Source organism: Penaeus chinensis, chromosome 18, assembly GCF_019202785.1.
Source record: "Penaeus chinensis breed Huanghai No. 1 chromosome 18, ASM1920278v2, whole genome shotgun sequence".
Taxonomy (NCBI): Eukaryota; Metazoa; Arthropoda; class Malacostraca; order Decapoda; family Penaeidae; genus Penaeus; species Penaeus chinensis.
This window is the reverse complement of record NC_061836.1, coordinates 23,118,870-23,134,460: the sequence shown is the minus strand read 5'-3', so window position 1 is coordinate 23,134,460 and position 15,591 is coordinate 23,118,870. Positions and strand designations below refer to the sequence as shown.

Below are 15,591 nucleotides of genomic sequence, written 5' to 3'. Positions count from 1 at the left end.
TCCCTATCTGGCAATGCATTTCAATGGACCGGATATCGCATGAACTTTGCATTCTTAATTATTTATATATTTTTGGCTCATAAGTATTTATCCGTCTATTAATCGGTTTGATTCTTATTTACAATTGTTGTTTAATAGTATTTCCCAAAAAAGAAGAAATATGCAATAATCAAATGTTCATTTCGTCAATCGCTTATACAGTATAATTAACTAGTAAGTGACAAAGTAGAATATTACACTATATATTATCAACGTTACTCTAAGGTTGATGACAAAAAGAAGCTATTCTTTGTAACCATATACATGTTTGTTTGTTTTTCCGGCTATATATATATATATATATATATATATATATATATATATATATATATATATATATATATAAAGATAAATAAAAGGCATGAACTAAAGAGACTAGTGGTGCTGAAATGACTGCTGTCGATTTTCTTTATAATGAAACTTCCACATATATCTAAATACACGTAAGTTCTTCTCGTGTTCAAACTTCAGGATTTGATATTCAACTATGTAATCATGGTTGTGACGAGTTGGAAAAGACTGAAATACTAATTCAAATGTTGGGTAATCTTGGGTTTGAAAGGGGTGATGTGTCTGAATGCCTGATCAGAGGATAAAACGATGAGATGTTAAATAGTGAAGTACATGATGGTTGTAAGGACTCTGTTATTATGAATATAAGACAAAATTAAATATTTTCCCAGAAGCACATCCTCATGATCCCAGGTCTTTATATGTTAATGGAGACACGTAAATAATTGTTATCTGGAACGGATAACAACACTTAAAAGTTAAGTTAAAGTTTAAAGTTAAAGTTTTAAGTTTAGTTTTGATTCCATTTGTTACATTGGATATTCTTGGTGTGACATACTGCCTGTTTCATTTTGCTTCTAAACCATCCCCTGTGTGCAAGGAATGGCCGGGGTTACCATCCACTAGCGGCGCAGGTCAGCAAGATTGCTAGACGAGAACGCTACCGCTGCACCACACAGGTATCCGAAATGTGGAGCAATGTTTGCAGGGCCAGAGTTTTTTTCTTTCCAGTTGCTAGTAAAATGGAAGGAAAACGTGGATCCTAAAGAGTTAAGGAAATACAAAATATATGTATTCTATCTTATTTACAAGGTAATGTCATCAATGGGCAGCTCGCAACAAATGTGAAAATGAATACATGTTACATCTTTGTGAAAGTAGATAACAGTGCACTTGCTTCGCCGACCTCCTTCCAATAATATCTTTAACAAAACCTTAAGTATGTGAAAATCTTTACCCCCCCCCCCCCCAAAAAAAAAAAAAAAAAAAAAAAAAAAAAATGATGATTCTTGATTGTGTTCCTAATCTCCGTATATGTCCACCTCTATTTGATTGATCAAATTACATGTATTTTATAGATGGATAAAACTATGTGCATATTTTTCCGTTGACTTATCAGAAGAGAATGCTCTTCTTTATATGGCAGAGTATATCTGTGCATAAATGCAACAGTTTATCGAAGTTTATACAACACATGCATACTTCAGCATGCTTGCATAAAAGTCAAGATATTAACACACACAAAAAAAACGTTGAAGGTTGTCAGACGAATTTGGAAAATTTAAGCTATCTGTATGGGCGGAATTAGTGTTCTGTCACTGCGGCGTGTCGTATATAAAGGTGGAAGCAGACCAGCCTCAGCACTGCATTCCAGCCGTCCCAGGATACACTTCCAATTCAGACTCCTTGGTTTTACTTCGTGTCTGCGTGTATTAACCATGCGATGTCTAGCAATGGTAAGGGTTTAAGAGAATTGTTTATATGTGGAAATTGGTTCTTTAATGTTCTGGTGACCACGGATTCTTTCTTCCGTTTAGCTGTCCTCTGTAGATTGCTTTTTTTTTCTCTCTCTCTGCAGAGCTCATGGTTGGCGATAATGATTGTTCTTTTGGGGACAAACCTCTTCGGCATCGCCCCGGCTAGTCCCATACATGGCACCTGTAGGGGGAGAATGGGCAATCGTGAGCTCTACAAGAAAGTTGATCGTGTTTGTGAAGACTGTGCTAATATCTTTCGAGTGCCTGGGTTGGAAGGCTTGTGTAGGTGAGTTTGCATATAATTTCGAAAGCTTTATGCACAAGGAGTATATATAAAAAGTATATCTGTGCATAAATGCAACAGTTTATCGAAGTTTATACAACACATGCATACTTCAGCATGCTTGCATAAAAGTCAAGATATTAACACACACAAAAAAAACGTTGAAGGTTGTCAGACGAATTTGGAAAATTTAAGCTATCTGTATGGGCGGAATTAGTGTTCTGTCACTGCGGCGTGTCGTATATAAAGGTGGAAGCAGACCAGCCTCAGCACTGCATTCCAGCCGTCCCAGGATACACTTCCAATTCAGACTCCTTGGTTTTACTTCGTGTCTGCGTGTATTAACCATGCGATGTCTAGCAATGGTAAGGGTTTAAGAGAATTGTTTATATGTGGAAATTGGTTCTTTAATGTTCTGGTGACCACGGATTCTTTCTTCCGTTTAGCTGTCCTCTGTAGATTGCTTTTTTTTTCTCTCTCTCTGCAGAGCTCATGGTTGGCGATAATGATTGTTCTTTTGGGGACAAACCTCTTCGGCATCGCCCCGGCTAGTCCCATACATGGCACCTGTAGGGGGAGAATGGGCAATCGTGAGCTCTACAAGAAAGTTGATCGTGTTTGTGAAGACTGTGCTAATATCTTTCGAGTGCCTGGGTTGGAAGGCTTGTGTAGGTGAGTTTGCATATAATTTCGAAAGCTTTATGCACAAGGAGTATATATAAAAAAAAAAAAAAATGATGATTCTTGATTGTGTTCCTAATCTCCGTATATGTCCACCTCTATTTGATTGATCAAATTACATGTATTTTATAGATGGATAAAACTATGTGCATATTTTTCCGTTGACTTATCAGAAGAGAATGCTCTTCTTTATATGGCAGAGTATATCTGTGCATAAATGCAACAGTTTATCGAAGTTTATACAACACATGCATACTTCAGCATGCTTGCATAAAAGTCAAGATATTAACACACACAAAAAAAACGTTGAAGGTTGTCAGACGAATTTGGAAAATTTAAGCTATCTGTATGGGCGGAATTAGTGTTCTGTCACTGCGGCGTGTCGTATATAAAGGTGGAAGCAGACCAGCCTCAGCACTGCATTCCAGCCGTCCCAGGATACACTTCCAATTCAGACTCCTTGGTTTTACTTCGTGTCTGCGTGTATTAACCATGCGATGTCTAGCAATGGTAAGGGTTTAAGAGAATTGTTTATATGTGGAAATTGGTTCTTTAATGTTCTGGTGACCACGGATTCTTTCTTCCGTTTAGCTGTCCTCTGTAGATTGCTTTTTTTTTCTCTCTCTCTGCAGAGCTCATGGTTGGCGATAATGATTGTTCTTTTGGGGACAAACCTCTTCGGCATCGCCCCGGCTAGTCCCATACATGGCACCTGTAGGGGGAGAATGGGCAATCGTGAGCTCTACAAGAAAGTTGATCGTGTTTGTGAAGACTGTGCTAATATCTTTCGAGTGCCTGGGTTGGAAGGCTTGTGTAGGTGAGTTTGCATATAATTTCGAAAGCTTTATGCACAAGGAGTATATATAAAAAAAAAAAAAAAAGATGATTCTTGATTGTGTTCCTAATCTCCGTATATGTCCACCTCTATTTTATTGATCAAATTACATGTATTTTATAGATGGATAAAACTATGTGCATATTTTTCCGTTGACTTATCAGAAGAGAATGCTCTTCTTTATATGGCAGAGTATATCTGTGCCTAAATGCAACAGTTTATCGAAGTTTATACAACACATGCATACTTCAGCATGCTTGCATAAAAGTCAAGATATTCACACACACAAAAAAAACGTTGAAGGTTGTCAGACGAATTTGGAAAATTTAAGCTATCTGTATGGGCGGAATTAGTGTTCTGTCACTGCGGCGTGTCGTATATAAAGGTGGAAGCATTCCCGCCTCAGCACTGCATTCCCGCCGTCCCAGGATACACTTCCAATTCAGACTCCTTGGTTTTACTTCGTGTCTGCGTGTATTAACCATGCGATGTCTAGCAATGGTAAGGGTTTAAGAGAATTGTTTATATGTGGAAATTGGTTCTTTAATGTTCTGGTGACCACGGATTCTTTCTTCCGTTTAGCTGTCCTCTGTAGATTGCTTTTTTTTTCTCTCTCTCTGCAGAGCTCATGGTTGGCGATAATGATTGTTCTTTTGGGGACAAACCTCTTCGGCATCGCCCCGGCTAGTCCCATACATGGCACCTGTAGGGGGAGAATGGGCAATCGTGAGCTCTACAAGAAAGTTGATCGTGTTTGTGAAGACTGTGCTAATATCTTTCGAGTGCCTGGGTTGGAAGGCTTGTGTAGGTGAGTTTGCATATAATTTCGAAAGCTTTATGCACAAGGAGTATATATAAAAAAAAAAAAAAAAAAAAAAAAACTGATAACGTCTCTGTCAACAAGAAATATACACTAAGAGATACTATGGACAGCTTAATTATCATACAGAATACCACTTTTCAAAACATTCTTTTCCACTACAGAGATCAGTGCTTCTACAACGAATGGTTTCTGCTTTGTCTGAAGGCTGCCAACAGGGAGGACGAGATCAACAATTTCAGAGTGTGGATAAGTATTTTGAACGCCTGAAAAGGAGGGTGAGCCCAGAAGGACCCAATCTCTTCCTCTCTAAAGGTCTCACTCACATTCACAACACTCGGTGACCAAGCATAATCATCATTACAAATCGTAACCTTGTGTATTTTGGTTTTCTTTTAGGTACCCTCAAGTGACATTCCAGTCTGAGCCTACAAGGTCTGGCGGTCATGCAGAGTATGTAGAGGATAGATTACTTGTGAAATATTGTGTCTGATCTGTAGTCTATCACGACGTAGATCCCTGTTTATTTTGCAGTTCATATATTGCACTGATCTCAATTTTGAAAATAAAGAAGCAATATCCCTCATATATTTCAACCTATAGATATATTGTCCGAGCATGTTATTTCTCAACATATTCAAAGAACTAATTTGTTAGAGATGAACTTGACTGTTACATGTGTATTATAAGTGGTAGCAGGAATAAATAAATCAATTATTTATTCTTATAACCATATAAAGTGATACAAAAAAAAAAATATATATATATAAACTGTTAGCAGGAAAATCGTAAAATCAGAAAACATTAGAATTAAAAAGAAACACAAATACATGATTGAGTTAAGAAGAAACAACTCACAAGTCGACCTTATCTAGTTTATACAAAAATCATTGATTTCTTCTAAGGTCAGACCACAATTCAAGGTACCCTCTTGGCATAGTAATGGTTCCTTGACAAGACTGGATCTCCAATCAAATTAATTATTACTGCAATTTATCTTTTCCCAGTATATAGTACACAATCCTACACTTACAATTCAAAGTCGGTATCGGAATTATATCTCGTCTTTTGTCAATCAATCTGGTGAATAATGTACGAAATTATGACGTCATCCAGGATATGCCAAGACCCTTAGATTAACCGACTTTATCACTGCACATAACCTCCCTAATGGGAGCCCCCTTGCCGCTCTGGGGGAGGCTTGCAATGATCTGGTGAGCCGGACCAGAGTGCTACCCATACTGGAGGGGTCACCAGTGAGGGTTGATACAAAATGGCTTCCTGGTGCACCAAGGCCTATGAAAGGGGATGGTGCACCAACCCCTGGTTCATTCCATGTGTGTTTGTCGTGCGAGTCCTGGAGGTTGAGCGATGCTGCACGCTACACCCTGCATATAGCAACACACCTCTTTGGCCCTCTATCCTGGTTAGACGGGTGGCTTGATCTAGGCTCGGTCACGTCAATCGGCTGGTCAGATATGGCTAGGGTCAAGCAGGCACTATCCAGTCGGAATTGTTTAGGTCCCGGGACTACCATTAGCACTGTAATAGTGACTGCGTATTTTTCCTCACAACCCCTGTGGCTGTTGGGAGATTTTGAGTCCCAACTATAGCTTGGGACTCAAATGTTCTTTTCCCCGAGACCTGATGACGTATTCTGAGGAGACACTGTTAGAAATAAAGAATTTTAATGTAATGGCAGTAAAACATTTTAAGAAGAAAGTTGATAGTTTGGAACAGTCGACACCAGCTCTCCTTCTAACTTTTGAAACGTTAGTCCTTCCTGAATCAGTTAAGTTGGCATGGTACTACCTCGAGGTAAAGCCATGCGTATCCAACCCTATGTGGTGCTTCTTCTGCCATGGTCATCAAGGAGATGACAACTGTCCAGTTCCAGTATGCTGTTACCACTGCATAGATCATGAAGCTTCTTCTAAGCAATGTAAAAAATACAAGTTTGAAAAGAAATATTGGTAATAAGGAGCAAGGAGAAAGTTAGATTTAGAGAAAAGAGCAACTTGCCCGTGTGCTGTTCGCACAGCTGGGTAAGTCCTTTGTCTAAGGTCTAGCCCATTCTTCTTCCCGCCATCCCTTACCCTCCAGTACTTCTAACATCACACACTCTGCTACTACCTTTAAACCTCAGTCCTCAAATGCTGAAAATGCCTCTGGTGAGTTGTTCCACCAGAAACAGAGTTGGAGTGAGGGTTCTATTGAGGAAACTTCTCCCAAAGTAAGGTCTTTGGAGCCATCAGTTATCACCACCTGCTCTGACGATAGATGGCATAATCCTCACAGACAAAACAGATGTTGCAAATGAGCTAGTAATATCCATGGCAGAGATCTTAAGACTGCCCCAGGAAGTGACAATATTCCATACCAAATGATATCTCACTTACCAGAGAGCTCCCAAAAATTTGCTATTGGACCTATTCAATAGGATCTATAGGGAGGGAACAGTGCCATCCACATGGAAATAGGCTATAACATTCCTGTCCTTAAACCTGGCAAGGATGCATCCATACCAGGGTATTACAGACCAATTTCTCTTACCAGTTGTATCTGCAAGCTGATGGAGAAAATAGTAAACTTCAGGTTGACATGGCTGCTAGAAAAGAGAAACATGCTGACCCCATATCAACATGGGTTTAGAAAATTTAGATTGACCACAGATGCACTTGTGAGGATGGAAACTGCTATGCAGAATTCCTTCGCACAGTCACGTCATATGTTAGTGGTCTTCTTTGACCTTGAAAAGGCTTAAGATACTACTTGGAAGCATGGTATACTCATGAAGCTGTATGACATTGGTCTAAGATTAGCATTACCTAGAAATCAGTAAGAGATTTCTTCAATACACTTCTAAGTACCAAGGATCAGATACAATATATAATGATGGTTTAAAATCTGAAAATGGTGTGGGCTTTGCAGCAGTGAGCAGAGGGAAGACTGCATTCGGCAGTCTTTCTCTAGCAGTCTCGATCTTCAGAGTTACATGCCATCCTTGCAGCAGTCAAGATAACTAGCGATCTGACAAACAAGTCTATTGTAATATATTGTGACTCTCGTAGTCCCTTGCAAGCAATCAAGAACTTAAACTCTTGAGGTCCAAGATTGGCTTGCACTGAAAGTTACATTTTATAGACCGGATATTGTATGTATTTTTCATTTCTAATTATTTATATAGTTTTGGCTCTGTGTTGGGTGCCAGTACATGTTGGTATCAGTGGGAATGAACGAGCTGATCGGAAGGCCAAGGCAGCTGCCGCTTAGCCCCGTGATGCTCGTTTTCTTCCACACACTGACTTGAAGCCCAGCATTAGGAGTTGTCTTCGTGATAAATGGAGGGAACAATGAAGGCATACCTCTAGAAACAAACTGCGAGAGATTAGAGATGACCTTCACAGTTGGGTGACCAGCATCCAAGTAGAAGTTGTATTAACAAGGCTGAGAATTGGGCACACAAGACTGACTCATGGGCCGATGATGCTAAAAGTGAAGCACACTGTGAGGGATGCTAAGAGCCATTAACGGTCGCACATGTAGTGGAAAGATGTGCAACATTCTCAGACCAAGGACGTATATACTTGTCTCCCGCATATACACTGAAAAATGTACTGGGGGAGGATTGTGATATTGAAGGTCTTATTAGTTTACTCATGGAGACTAATATTTTTAATAGAATTTAATTATGCATAATGTTTATGTAACAGTTTTAGACATTTAGACCATAATGTTTTTGCTTTGACTTTTTAATAATATTTATTGTTATTTATGACATTTATTGATAGATTTTTAACGTTTTCGATATTTTAATATTTCAGTCTAACAAGGTGTTCGCCGCTAATGACCTTAGTTGTTGACGCGGCAGATAATTTTAAATAATCAATCTCTTTAACCATAGATAAATATGGCAGATCCAAGAGTCATGCAATGTGCACAGCTGAAGACATATGATATAGAGAACCTTCATTAAATGCAGGAGAAATTTGTCTCTAATGCTGACGCTGAACTCAAGCAATTGAGTTTTATCTCGAAAGAGTTCCTGAAATAAGAAATTGTCATAGATTCTCCGACTTAGCAAGTGTTCTTATCGGCGCCTCGATCGGCACGCCGGTGACTGCATGAAACAGCAACTTTTCTAAGTCGGTATCGGAATAAGATCTTGTCTTTTGTCAAAAAAACTGATTAACAGTATACCTAGTTATGACGTTATCCAGGATATGCCAGTACCCAGTAGATGAACCAGCGTTGTCACTGCACATAATAGCATTATTACAGTGCGAAATCTCTCCTCTCCAAAGTAAAGATGTAGGAGAACCAGGCTATGACTATGTAGAAATAACACTTTGTATAATCATTGCCACAATGAGGGAGCCAAAGTTCGATTCTAGGTTGGGTCCCTTTATAATATAATGAGTTTTAATTATACTTTTATGGACCGAATATTGCATGAACTTTGCATCTATAGTTATTACTTTTGGCTTATAATTATTTATCCATTTATTATTCTGTTTTTTCTTTTATATAAATTTAGTTGTTACGTCTCCTTCATAAGAATGAATTTCCATCTTTGTAAAAAAAAATAAGAAATAAAAAAAAATAACAGTTCACTTGCTACTTCGTCCTCCTTTCAGTAACATCTTTAAGAAGATCTTGAATGTGCAGAAATTCTTTAAAATCCGACAAAAAAAAAAAAAAAAAAAAAATGATGATTGTTGATTGTGTTCCCAATCTGCGTATTTGTCCTCCTCTATTTTATTGATCAAATTACATGTTTTTATAATTGTTTAAAAGTATGCATAGAGAGTTCTCTTCTTTATATGGCAGAGTATAATCTGTGCATAAAAAAAATATAAAACATAAAACACACAACTGCAAACTTGCATGAAAGAGATTCACTTTTTAGAAAATTAGAAGGTTGTCAGACGAATTTAGAAAACTCACACTATCTGTATGAGGGTAATTATTGTTCTGTCACAGCTGCATGTCATATATAAAGGTGAAAGCAGACCAGCCTCAGCATTGCATTCCCACCGTTCCAGGACACACTTCCAAATCAGACACCTTGTTTTTCCTTCGTGTGTACGTGTATCAACCATGCACCGTCTAGCAATGGTAGGGATTTAAAAAAAATGTTTTTATGTGGAAATTGGTTCATTTATACCCTGGTGACCATGGATTCTTTCTTCCTTTCAGCTATCCTCTGTAGATTGTGTCTTTTTTTTCTCTGCAGAGGACATGTTTGGCGATAATGGTTTTGCTATTTGGGACAAGCCTCTTCAGCAACGCCTCGGCCAGTTTCACAGACGACACCTGTAGAGGCAGAATGGGCAATCGTGAGATCTACAAGAAAGTTGATCGTGTATGTGAAGACTGCACTAATATCTTCCGATTGCCAGGGTTGGAAGGCTTGTGTAGGTGAGTTTGCTTATAATTTCTAAAGGTTTATGCACAAGTATTATATAAAGTTGAAATTTGTATAGCCAATGTTATATGCTTCAAATGTATTTGCGCAAATGTTTTCCAGATAACTTATAAGAAAAAAACAAAAAAACTTTTGATGACGTCTCTGCCATCATGAAATATACATTACGAAATAATTTGAAAGGCATAATTATCATCCAGAATAGCTCTTTTAAACGCATTCTCTTGCAATACAGAGATCGGTGCTTCTACAACGAATGGTTTCTGCTTTGTCTGAAGGCTGCCAACAGAGGGGACGAGATCGACAATTTTAGAGTGTGGATAAGTATTCTGAACGCCTGAAAAGGGGGGTGAACCCTGAAGGACTCAATCCCTGTCTCACTCACATGGGTTAACATTCACGGCACTCGGCGACCAAGGATAATCTTCATTACAAATCTTAACCTAGTTTAGTTTGGTTTTCTGTTCTGTTAATGACAAATGACATTCCAGTCTGAGCCTGGCGGTCATACAGAGTCTGTATAGGGGGGATTACATGTGAAATATTGTGTCTGATGTGCAGTCTATCACGACCTAGATCCCTGTTGATTTTGGAGTTCATACAGTACACTGATCTGAATTTGGAAAATAAATGATAAGCAATATCTCTCATGTATTTTAATCTACAGGCATATTGTACAAACGTGATTTTTCATGTGTTTTTACTACTTGGTCTAATATACCAAGAAGTAATTTGGTAAAGATGCACTTGTGACTGTAACATACGAGTATTATAAGTGGTAATCGAAATAGATAAATCAAAATCAATTTTAAAATCAGAAATACAAATACATAATTAAATTTATAAGAGACATAAGTCGACCTTATCTAGTTTACACAAACATTTTTGAATAAATCATTGACCATATCTTTTCCTTTGATACTAGAAGTCCATTCACACATATATCCATAATAGTGACTATTTTCCCAGTATATAGTACAAACTCCTACTCATTTATGAATGCATGTTTGCAAAAGAAAGAAAGAAATAAGCGAGAGAAAAAAAAAATATATATATATATATATATTCATTACAGTGATTCAATTTAATTATATAAAAATCCGGCATACGGCTATTTTTATTCGTTATTATTTCCAGATTTGTAAATACACATAATATTTATAAGCAAAGACAATATGACATACAACTTTGTGCTTCCAACCACGTAAGTCCGCTTCATATTACCTTAAAGTGGACTCCCCAACAATCAGTGCAGAAGACTTTCTATACTTCGATAGATCACCACACTATCTTCCCAATCAGCCACCTCTAACCTTATCTCTTTAACCATAGATAGGGCAGGCTTATAGCAGATCCGAGATCCAGCTAAAGGCATATGGTGTAGAGGGTCTTCAGTATTTGCTGTTAATTCACTGCTAACGGGTCCCTGAACTCAAGCAATTGAGTATTATCTCATGAGAGTTTCATCAGTAAGAAATCGTCATGGATTTACCGACCGCGGTCTTGAGAACCTGTCACACCTTAACGTTTTAGAGAACGTATGGCTAGCGTATGGTAAACATGTTAAACGGTGGCGTACGCTGAACTCTTCGTTTTTCGGCGCGTTGTCGACGTATGCAGAGCGTATAAGACAACGATCGGGGAACGTACTTAGCGCGTGAGGAACGTGTGAGGAACGAACTAACAGGTAATGAATACAACGCGTGAGGAACGATCAGAGAACGAATGATAACGATCGCGTGCCTTTAACTTATCCCCAGCGTATGCATAACGTACTGGCCACACGCTGGCATACGTCGGGAATTTTGTGCATGCTCAAAAACTTCTCGCTGTCCCTGCGTACGACGACGTACGGCACCGTACGCCACCGTACTTCAACGTACCCTAACGATGGAGCAGCGTACCAATAACTTATTCAAGCGTATGCTGAGCGTGTGCCACCGTTTTCCATACGCTAGCCATACGTTCTCTAAAACGTTAAGGTGTGACAGGCCCTTAAATTATCGGCGCCTTGGTCGGCACGTCGGTGGCGGCGTAAAACGAACCCTTTCCAAAGTCGGTATCGGAATTTGATGTTGTCTTTTGTCAAACAATCTGATTAACAATGTACCTAATTATGACGCAATCCAGGATATGCCAATACCCTTAGATCAATCGGCTTCGTCACTGCACATAACAGCATCATTACAGTATGCTATGACAATACAGCTAACGTTGAAAATATAAAAACGCCTCTAAGTACACTGTCGTCGATTTTACTAACACTATATAAGCATTTCCACAATCAGGGGACTAAAGTCCGATTTTATTTATATTTATAGTATAGTCAATTTTAATTATATTTCTGGGAGTTACATTTTTATAGACCGGATGTTCCATATACTTTGCATTTTTAATTATTCATATATTGTTGGCTCATAAGTATTCATCCATATATTACTCTGTTTGATTATTATTAACAAATATTATTTAATAGTATTTGAAAAGAAACGAGAAGAAATAAACATCAAGCAGTTAACAAATGTTTACTTCGCCATTTATTCAATATAAGTAACTGGTAAGTGGCAAAGTAGAATATTGTACTATATACTATCAACGTTACTCTAAGGTTGACAACAAAAAGAAGCTGTAGTTTGTAACCATACATATCATATAATAGTTGTTGTTTTTTATTTCCAGCTATGAAAAAATTAAAGGGCGTGAAACTGAAGAGACTAGTGGTGAGGAACTGACAGTTAATACGCAAGTATTAATCATGTTCAAACATCAGGAGTCAATATGTAACTACGTAACCAAGAGTGGCGACGACCTGCAAAAGGCTGGAACACTACTTTAAATCCTGGGTAATAATGGGCTTGAAGGGGGTGATGTGTTTGAATGTCAGTGGATAGAACGATGAGATGTTAAATGGTAAAGTACAGCATGGTTGTAAGAGTTCTGTGGAAACAGATTCATTACTACAAATATAAGACAAATAAATAAATAAATAAATAAATAATAAAATAAAATAAAATGTTACTTTTGTAATGTTTGTCAAACCCCTTAATAAAAAAAAAAAAAAAAAAAAAAAAATACCAGAACCACATCTCCGCTTGTTTCTTTATATGTAAATGGAAACATGTAAATAATTGTTATCTGGAACGGACCAGTAATAACCGAAATGTGGAGTAATGTTTGCAGGGCCAGTTTTTTTTTTGCTTCTTTTTCATCTTTCCTGTTGCTAATATATTGGATTCTAAAAAGTTAACGCAAATACAAAAAAGGATCTTATTTACAAGGTAATGTCACAATGTCAATGAATCATTCATCAATGAGCAATGACTTGTCTGTTTTACCTACCGGTAAATGTTTATAAAAGGATCGCACCCGTCAGAGACAAAGTCCCGAACTCCAGCAAACAATCTTGGGGAACCGGGGGTTGGGGGGGGGGGGGGATATCGAGGAGATCGCTAATGAACGGCAATAATAAAGTTCCATGAAGTGGAAAATAATAAAAACCCGAGCCAAGACTCGTAATTTCACTGATAAAGAAAGTAGAAAAATTAAAAACCCGAGCCAAGAATCGTAATTTAAATAATAAAGAAAGTAGAAAGATGAGTCAAAAATCGTTCGCAGTAGATTCGAATCGGCGTTTCGAGCTCGAACGAACAAACAAACATATTCTAAATGCACGATTTACAAGACCGCCAAAAAATAAGCCGTCTTTCCCTAACTGACCCGGGACCCCCTTCCGATCGCCCTACTTGCCTAGTTGGGGGCCATAAAAGCCAAAAGACGTCCCTAACCGGGGGCTTCGCCCACGAACATACCTTAGTGTGGAGGGTACAGGCGAGCAACGGCAAGGAGGAATTCGTGGAGACGTTTATTAGACTCGGGGATATTCATCTGAAACATCGCCCGAGCTAAGTACCCCACAAAGTGATATTTCCTCCTACCGTAGCGGGGAACTTTCGCCTTTGCCTCTCTCCACTGGTGTTAGTATGAACGGCTGTCACCGGGTCAACGAAATTTACCGAGTGATTGACAGTCAAATGGTTAAAACCTTCGTGTTCAAGACATTAATATGCCTTCCAGCAATCACTTATTATTGTTGTACCCGGCTCATTTTTTTTCTGTAATGATGCCGAGAAGAGTTTCGGCGTCTCGGGAAGCAACAGGGACAAGGAAAAATTGTCTTGTCAGACGGCAGACCCCGCCAAACACCCACTGCCCCCTCTATTGCGCGGCCAACCTTATATTTGCGCTTGCCGAATTTACTTTCATCAATTTCTACAATTTTATCATTGCCACATATTTTGTCATTGGTGTTTCTGAGACACCATGAAACACACACTTCTCTACAAAAGCTAGCCCAGTCACATATAGTTTTTTTTAGATAAACTTAGTGCATCTGTCACTAGTTCATAAGAAAAATAATTTCGTAAGTACAAGTTAAAGAAAACGAGATTCGTTTCGATGTCTATGTGACTTTGAAGATAGACCTTTGAAACTGGCATCTTACACGCCTATTGTTTATTTTCTTAGATTTGTCACATCTGAATAGGTTTTTCTTTATATCTGTTCGGCGGTCTGCCCCACACTTTGCACACTCAATTGTATTTCGTAAAAGACCATGTTCTCTACATTACTTCCTCAGATTCACCTGAATTGTTTTTGTAAAACGCACCAAAGCCACTGTCATAGTCTTGGCACCGGTTAGTCATACTTGAAACAGACCGGCTGTCAATGTGGCCATCCTTAGTTTACGCGCGCGAAGTATGAAATGAAATCATAAAAAAAAAAAAAAAAAAAAAAAAAAAAAAATATATATATATATATATATATATATATATATATATATATATATATATAAACACATGCCTTAACTGACGAAACAAGGTCATAATGAAACATCTTAAGTTTATATAAGCAAAAATATTAAGATTAGATACGTATGAGATGTACATGAAAAGCTAAAATAGTGGAATACACGATTCGTCGTGACATCATGTGACGCAGGTGCGCAGTGGCCGAGCAGTTGGTGTGAACAATGCGCGAAAACTTAGTAAACATTAGGTCACGCGATACATTTTCGTCGTTTAACTGGAATCGGTGGGCTTCTGCAAATTAATTTTGATATCAGTCAATGTAGTTTTTCATAGCTATCAACGCTATAATCTTAAATTTTCTCCTAGTCGGTGCGGTCCTTTTGTATACTTTAACCTATCTGGCAACAAATATGAAAATCAGTTCTGGTTATATCTTCATCAAAATCAATTTCCATCTTTGTGAACAAAAATAACAGTGCACTTGCTTCGCCGATCTCCTTCCAGTGACATCTTAAACAAGACCTTAAATATGTGGAAATTCTTTACAATCCGATAAAGGAATTGAAAGAACTGATGATTGTTGATTGTGTTCCCAATCTCCGTATATGTCCATCTCTATTTTATTTATCTAATTAAGTGTTTTTATAGATGGATAAAATTATGCATATTCACCCGTTCACTTATCTGGCAAAGTATCATAAAATTAAAAATGGAACAGTTTATCCAAATTTATACAACACACACACACAAACACACATCATCATGTCAAGAGATTCACTTAAAAAAAAAAAATAGAATTCAGAATTAGGAAAATGAAGCTGTATGGGCGTAATTAGTGCTCTGTCACTACGGCGTGTCGTATATAAAGGTGGAAGCAGACCAACCTCAGCACTGCATTCCCGCCGTCCCAGGATACACTTCCAATTCA

The 15,591-nt window shown here is 38.0% G+C and overlaps 2 protein-coding genes across 2 annotated transcripts; both read left to right on the top strand.

Moving 5' to 3' along the window:
- The first annotated feature begins 4,090 nt into the window (after window positions 1–4,090).
- On the top strand, window positions 4,091–4,697 carry LOC125034825 (molt-inhibiting hormone-like). The gene is made up of 3 exons (XM_047626826.1): window positions 4,091–4,108; window positions 4,231–4,415; window positions 4,592–4,697. The coding sequence occupies exons 1-3, from the start codon at window positions 4,091–4,093 to the stop codon at window positions 4,695–4,697; spliced, it is 309 nt and encodes a 102-aa protein (XP_047482782.1).
- Window positions 4,698–9,527: 4,830 nt separating this feature from the next.
- On the top strand, window positions 9,528–10,323 carry LOC125034767 (molt-inhibiting hormone-like). The gene is made up of 3 exons (XM_047626713.1): window positions 9,528–9,545; window positions 9,664–9,848; window positions 10,091–10,323. Exons 1-3 carry the CDS (start codon window positions 9,528–9,530, stop codon window positions 10,194–10,196), a joined length of 309 nt encoding a protein of 102 aa, XP_047482669.1. The 3' UTR covers window positions 10,197–10,323.
- Window positions 10,324–15,591: the final 5,268 nt, after the last annotated feature.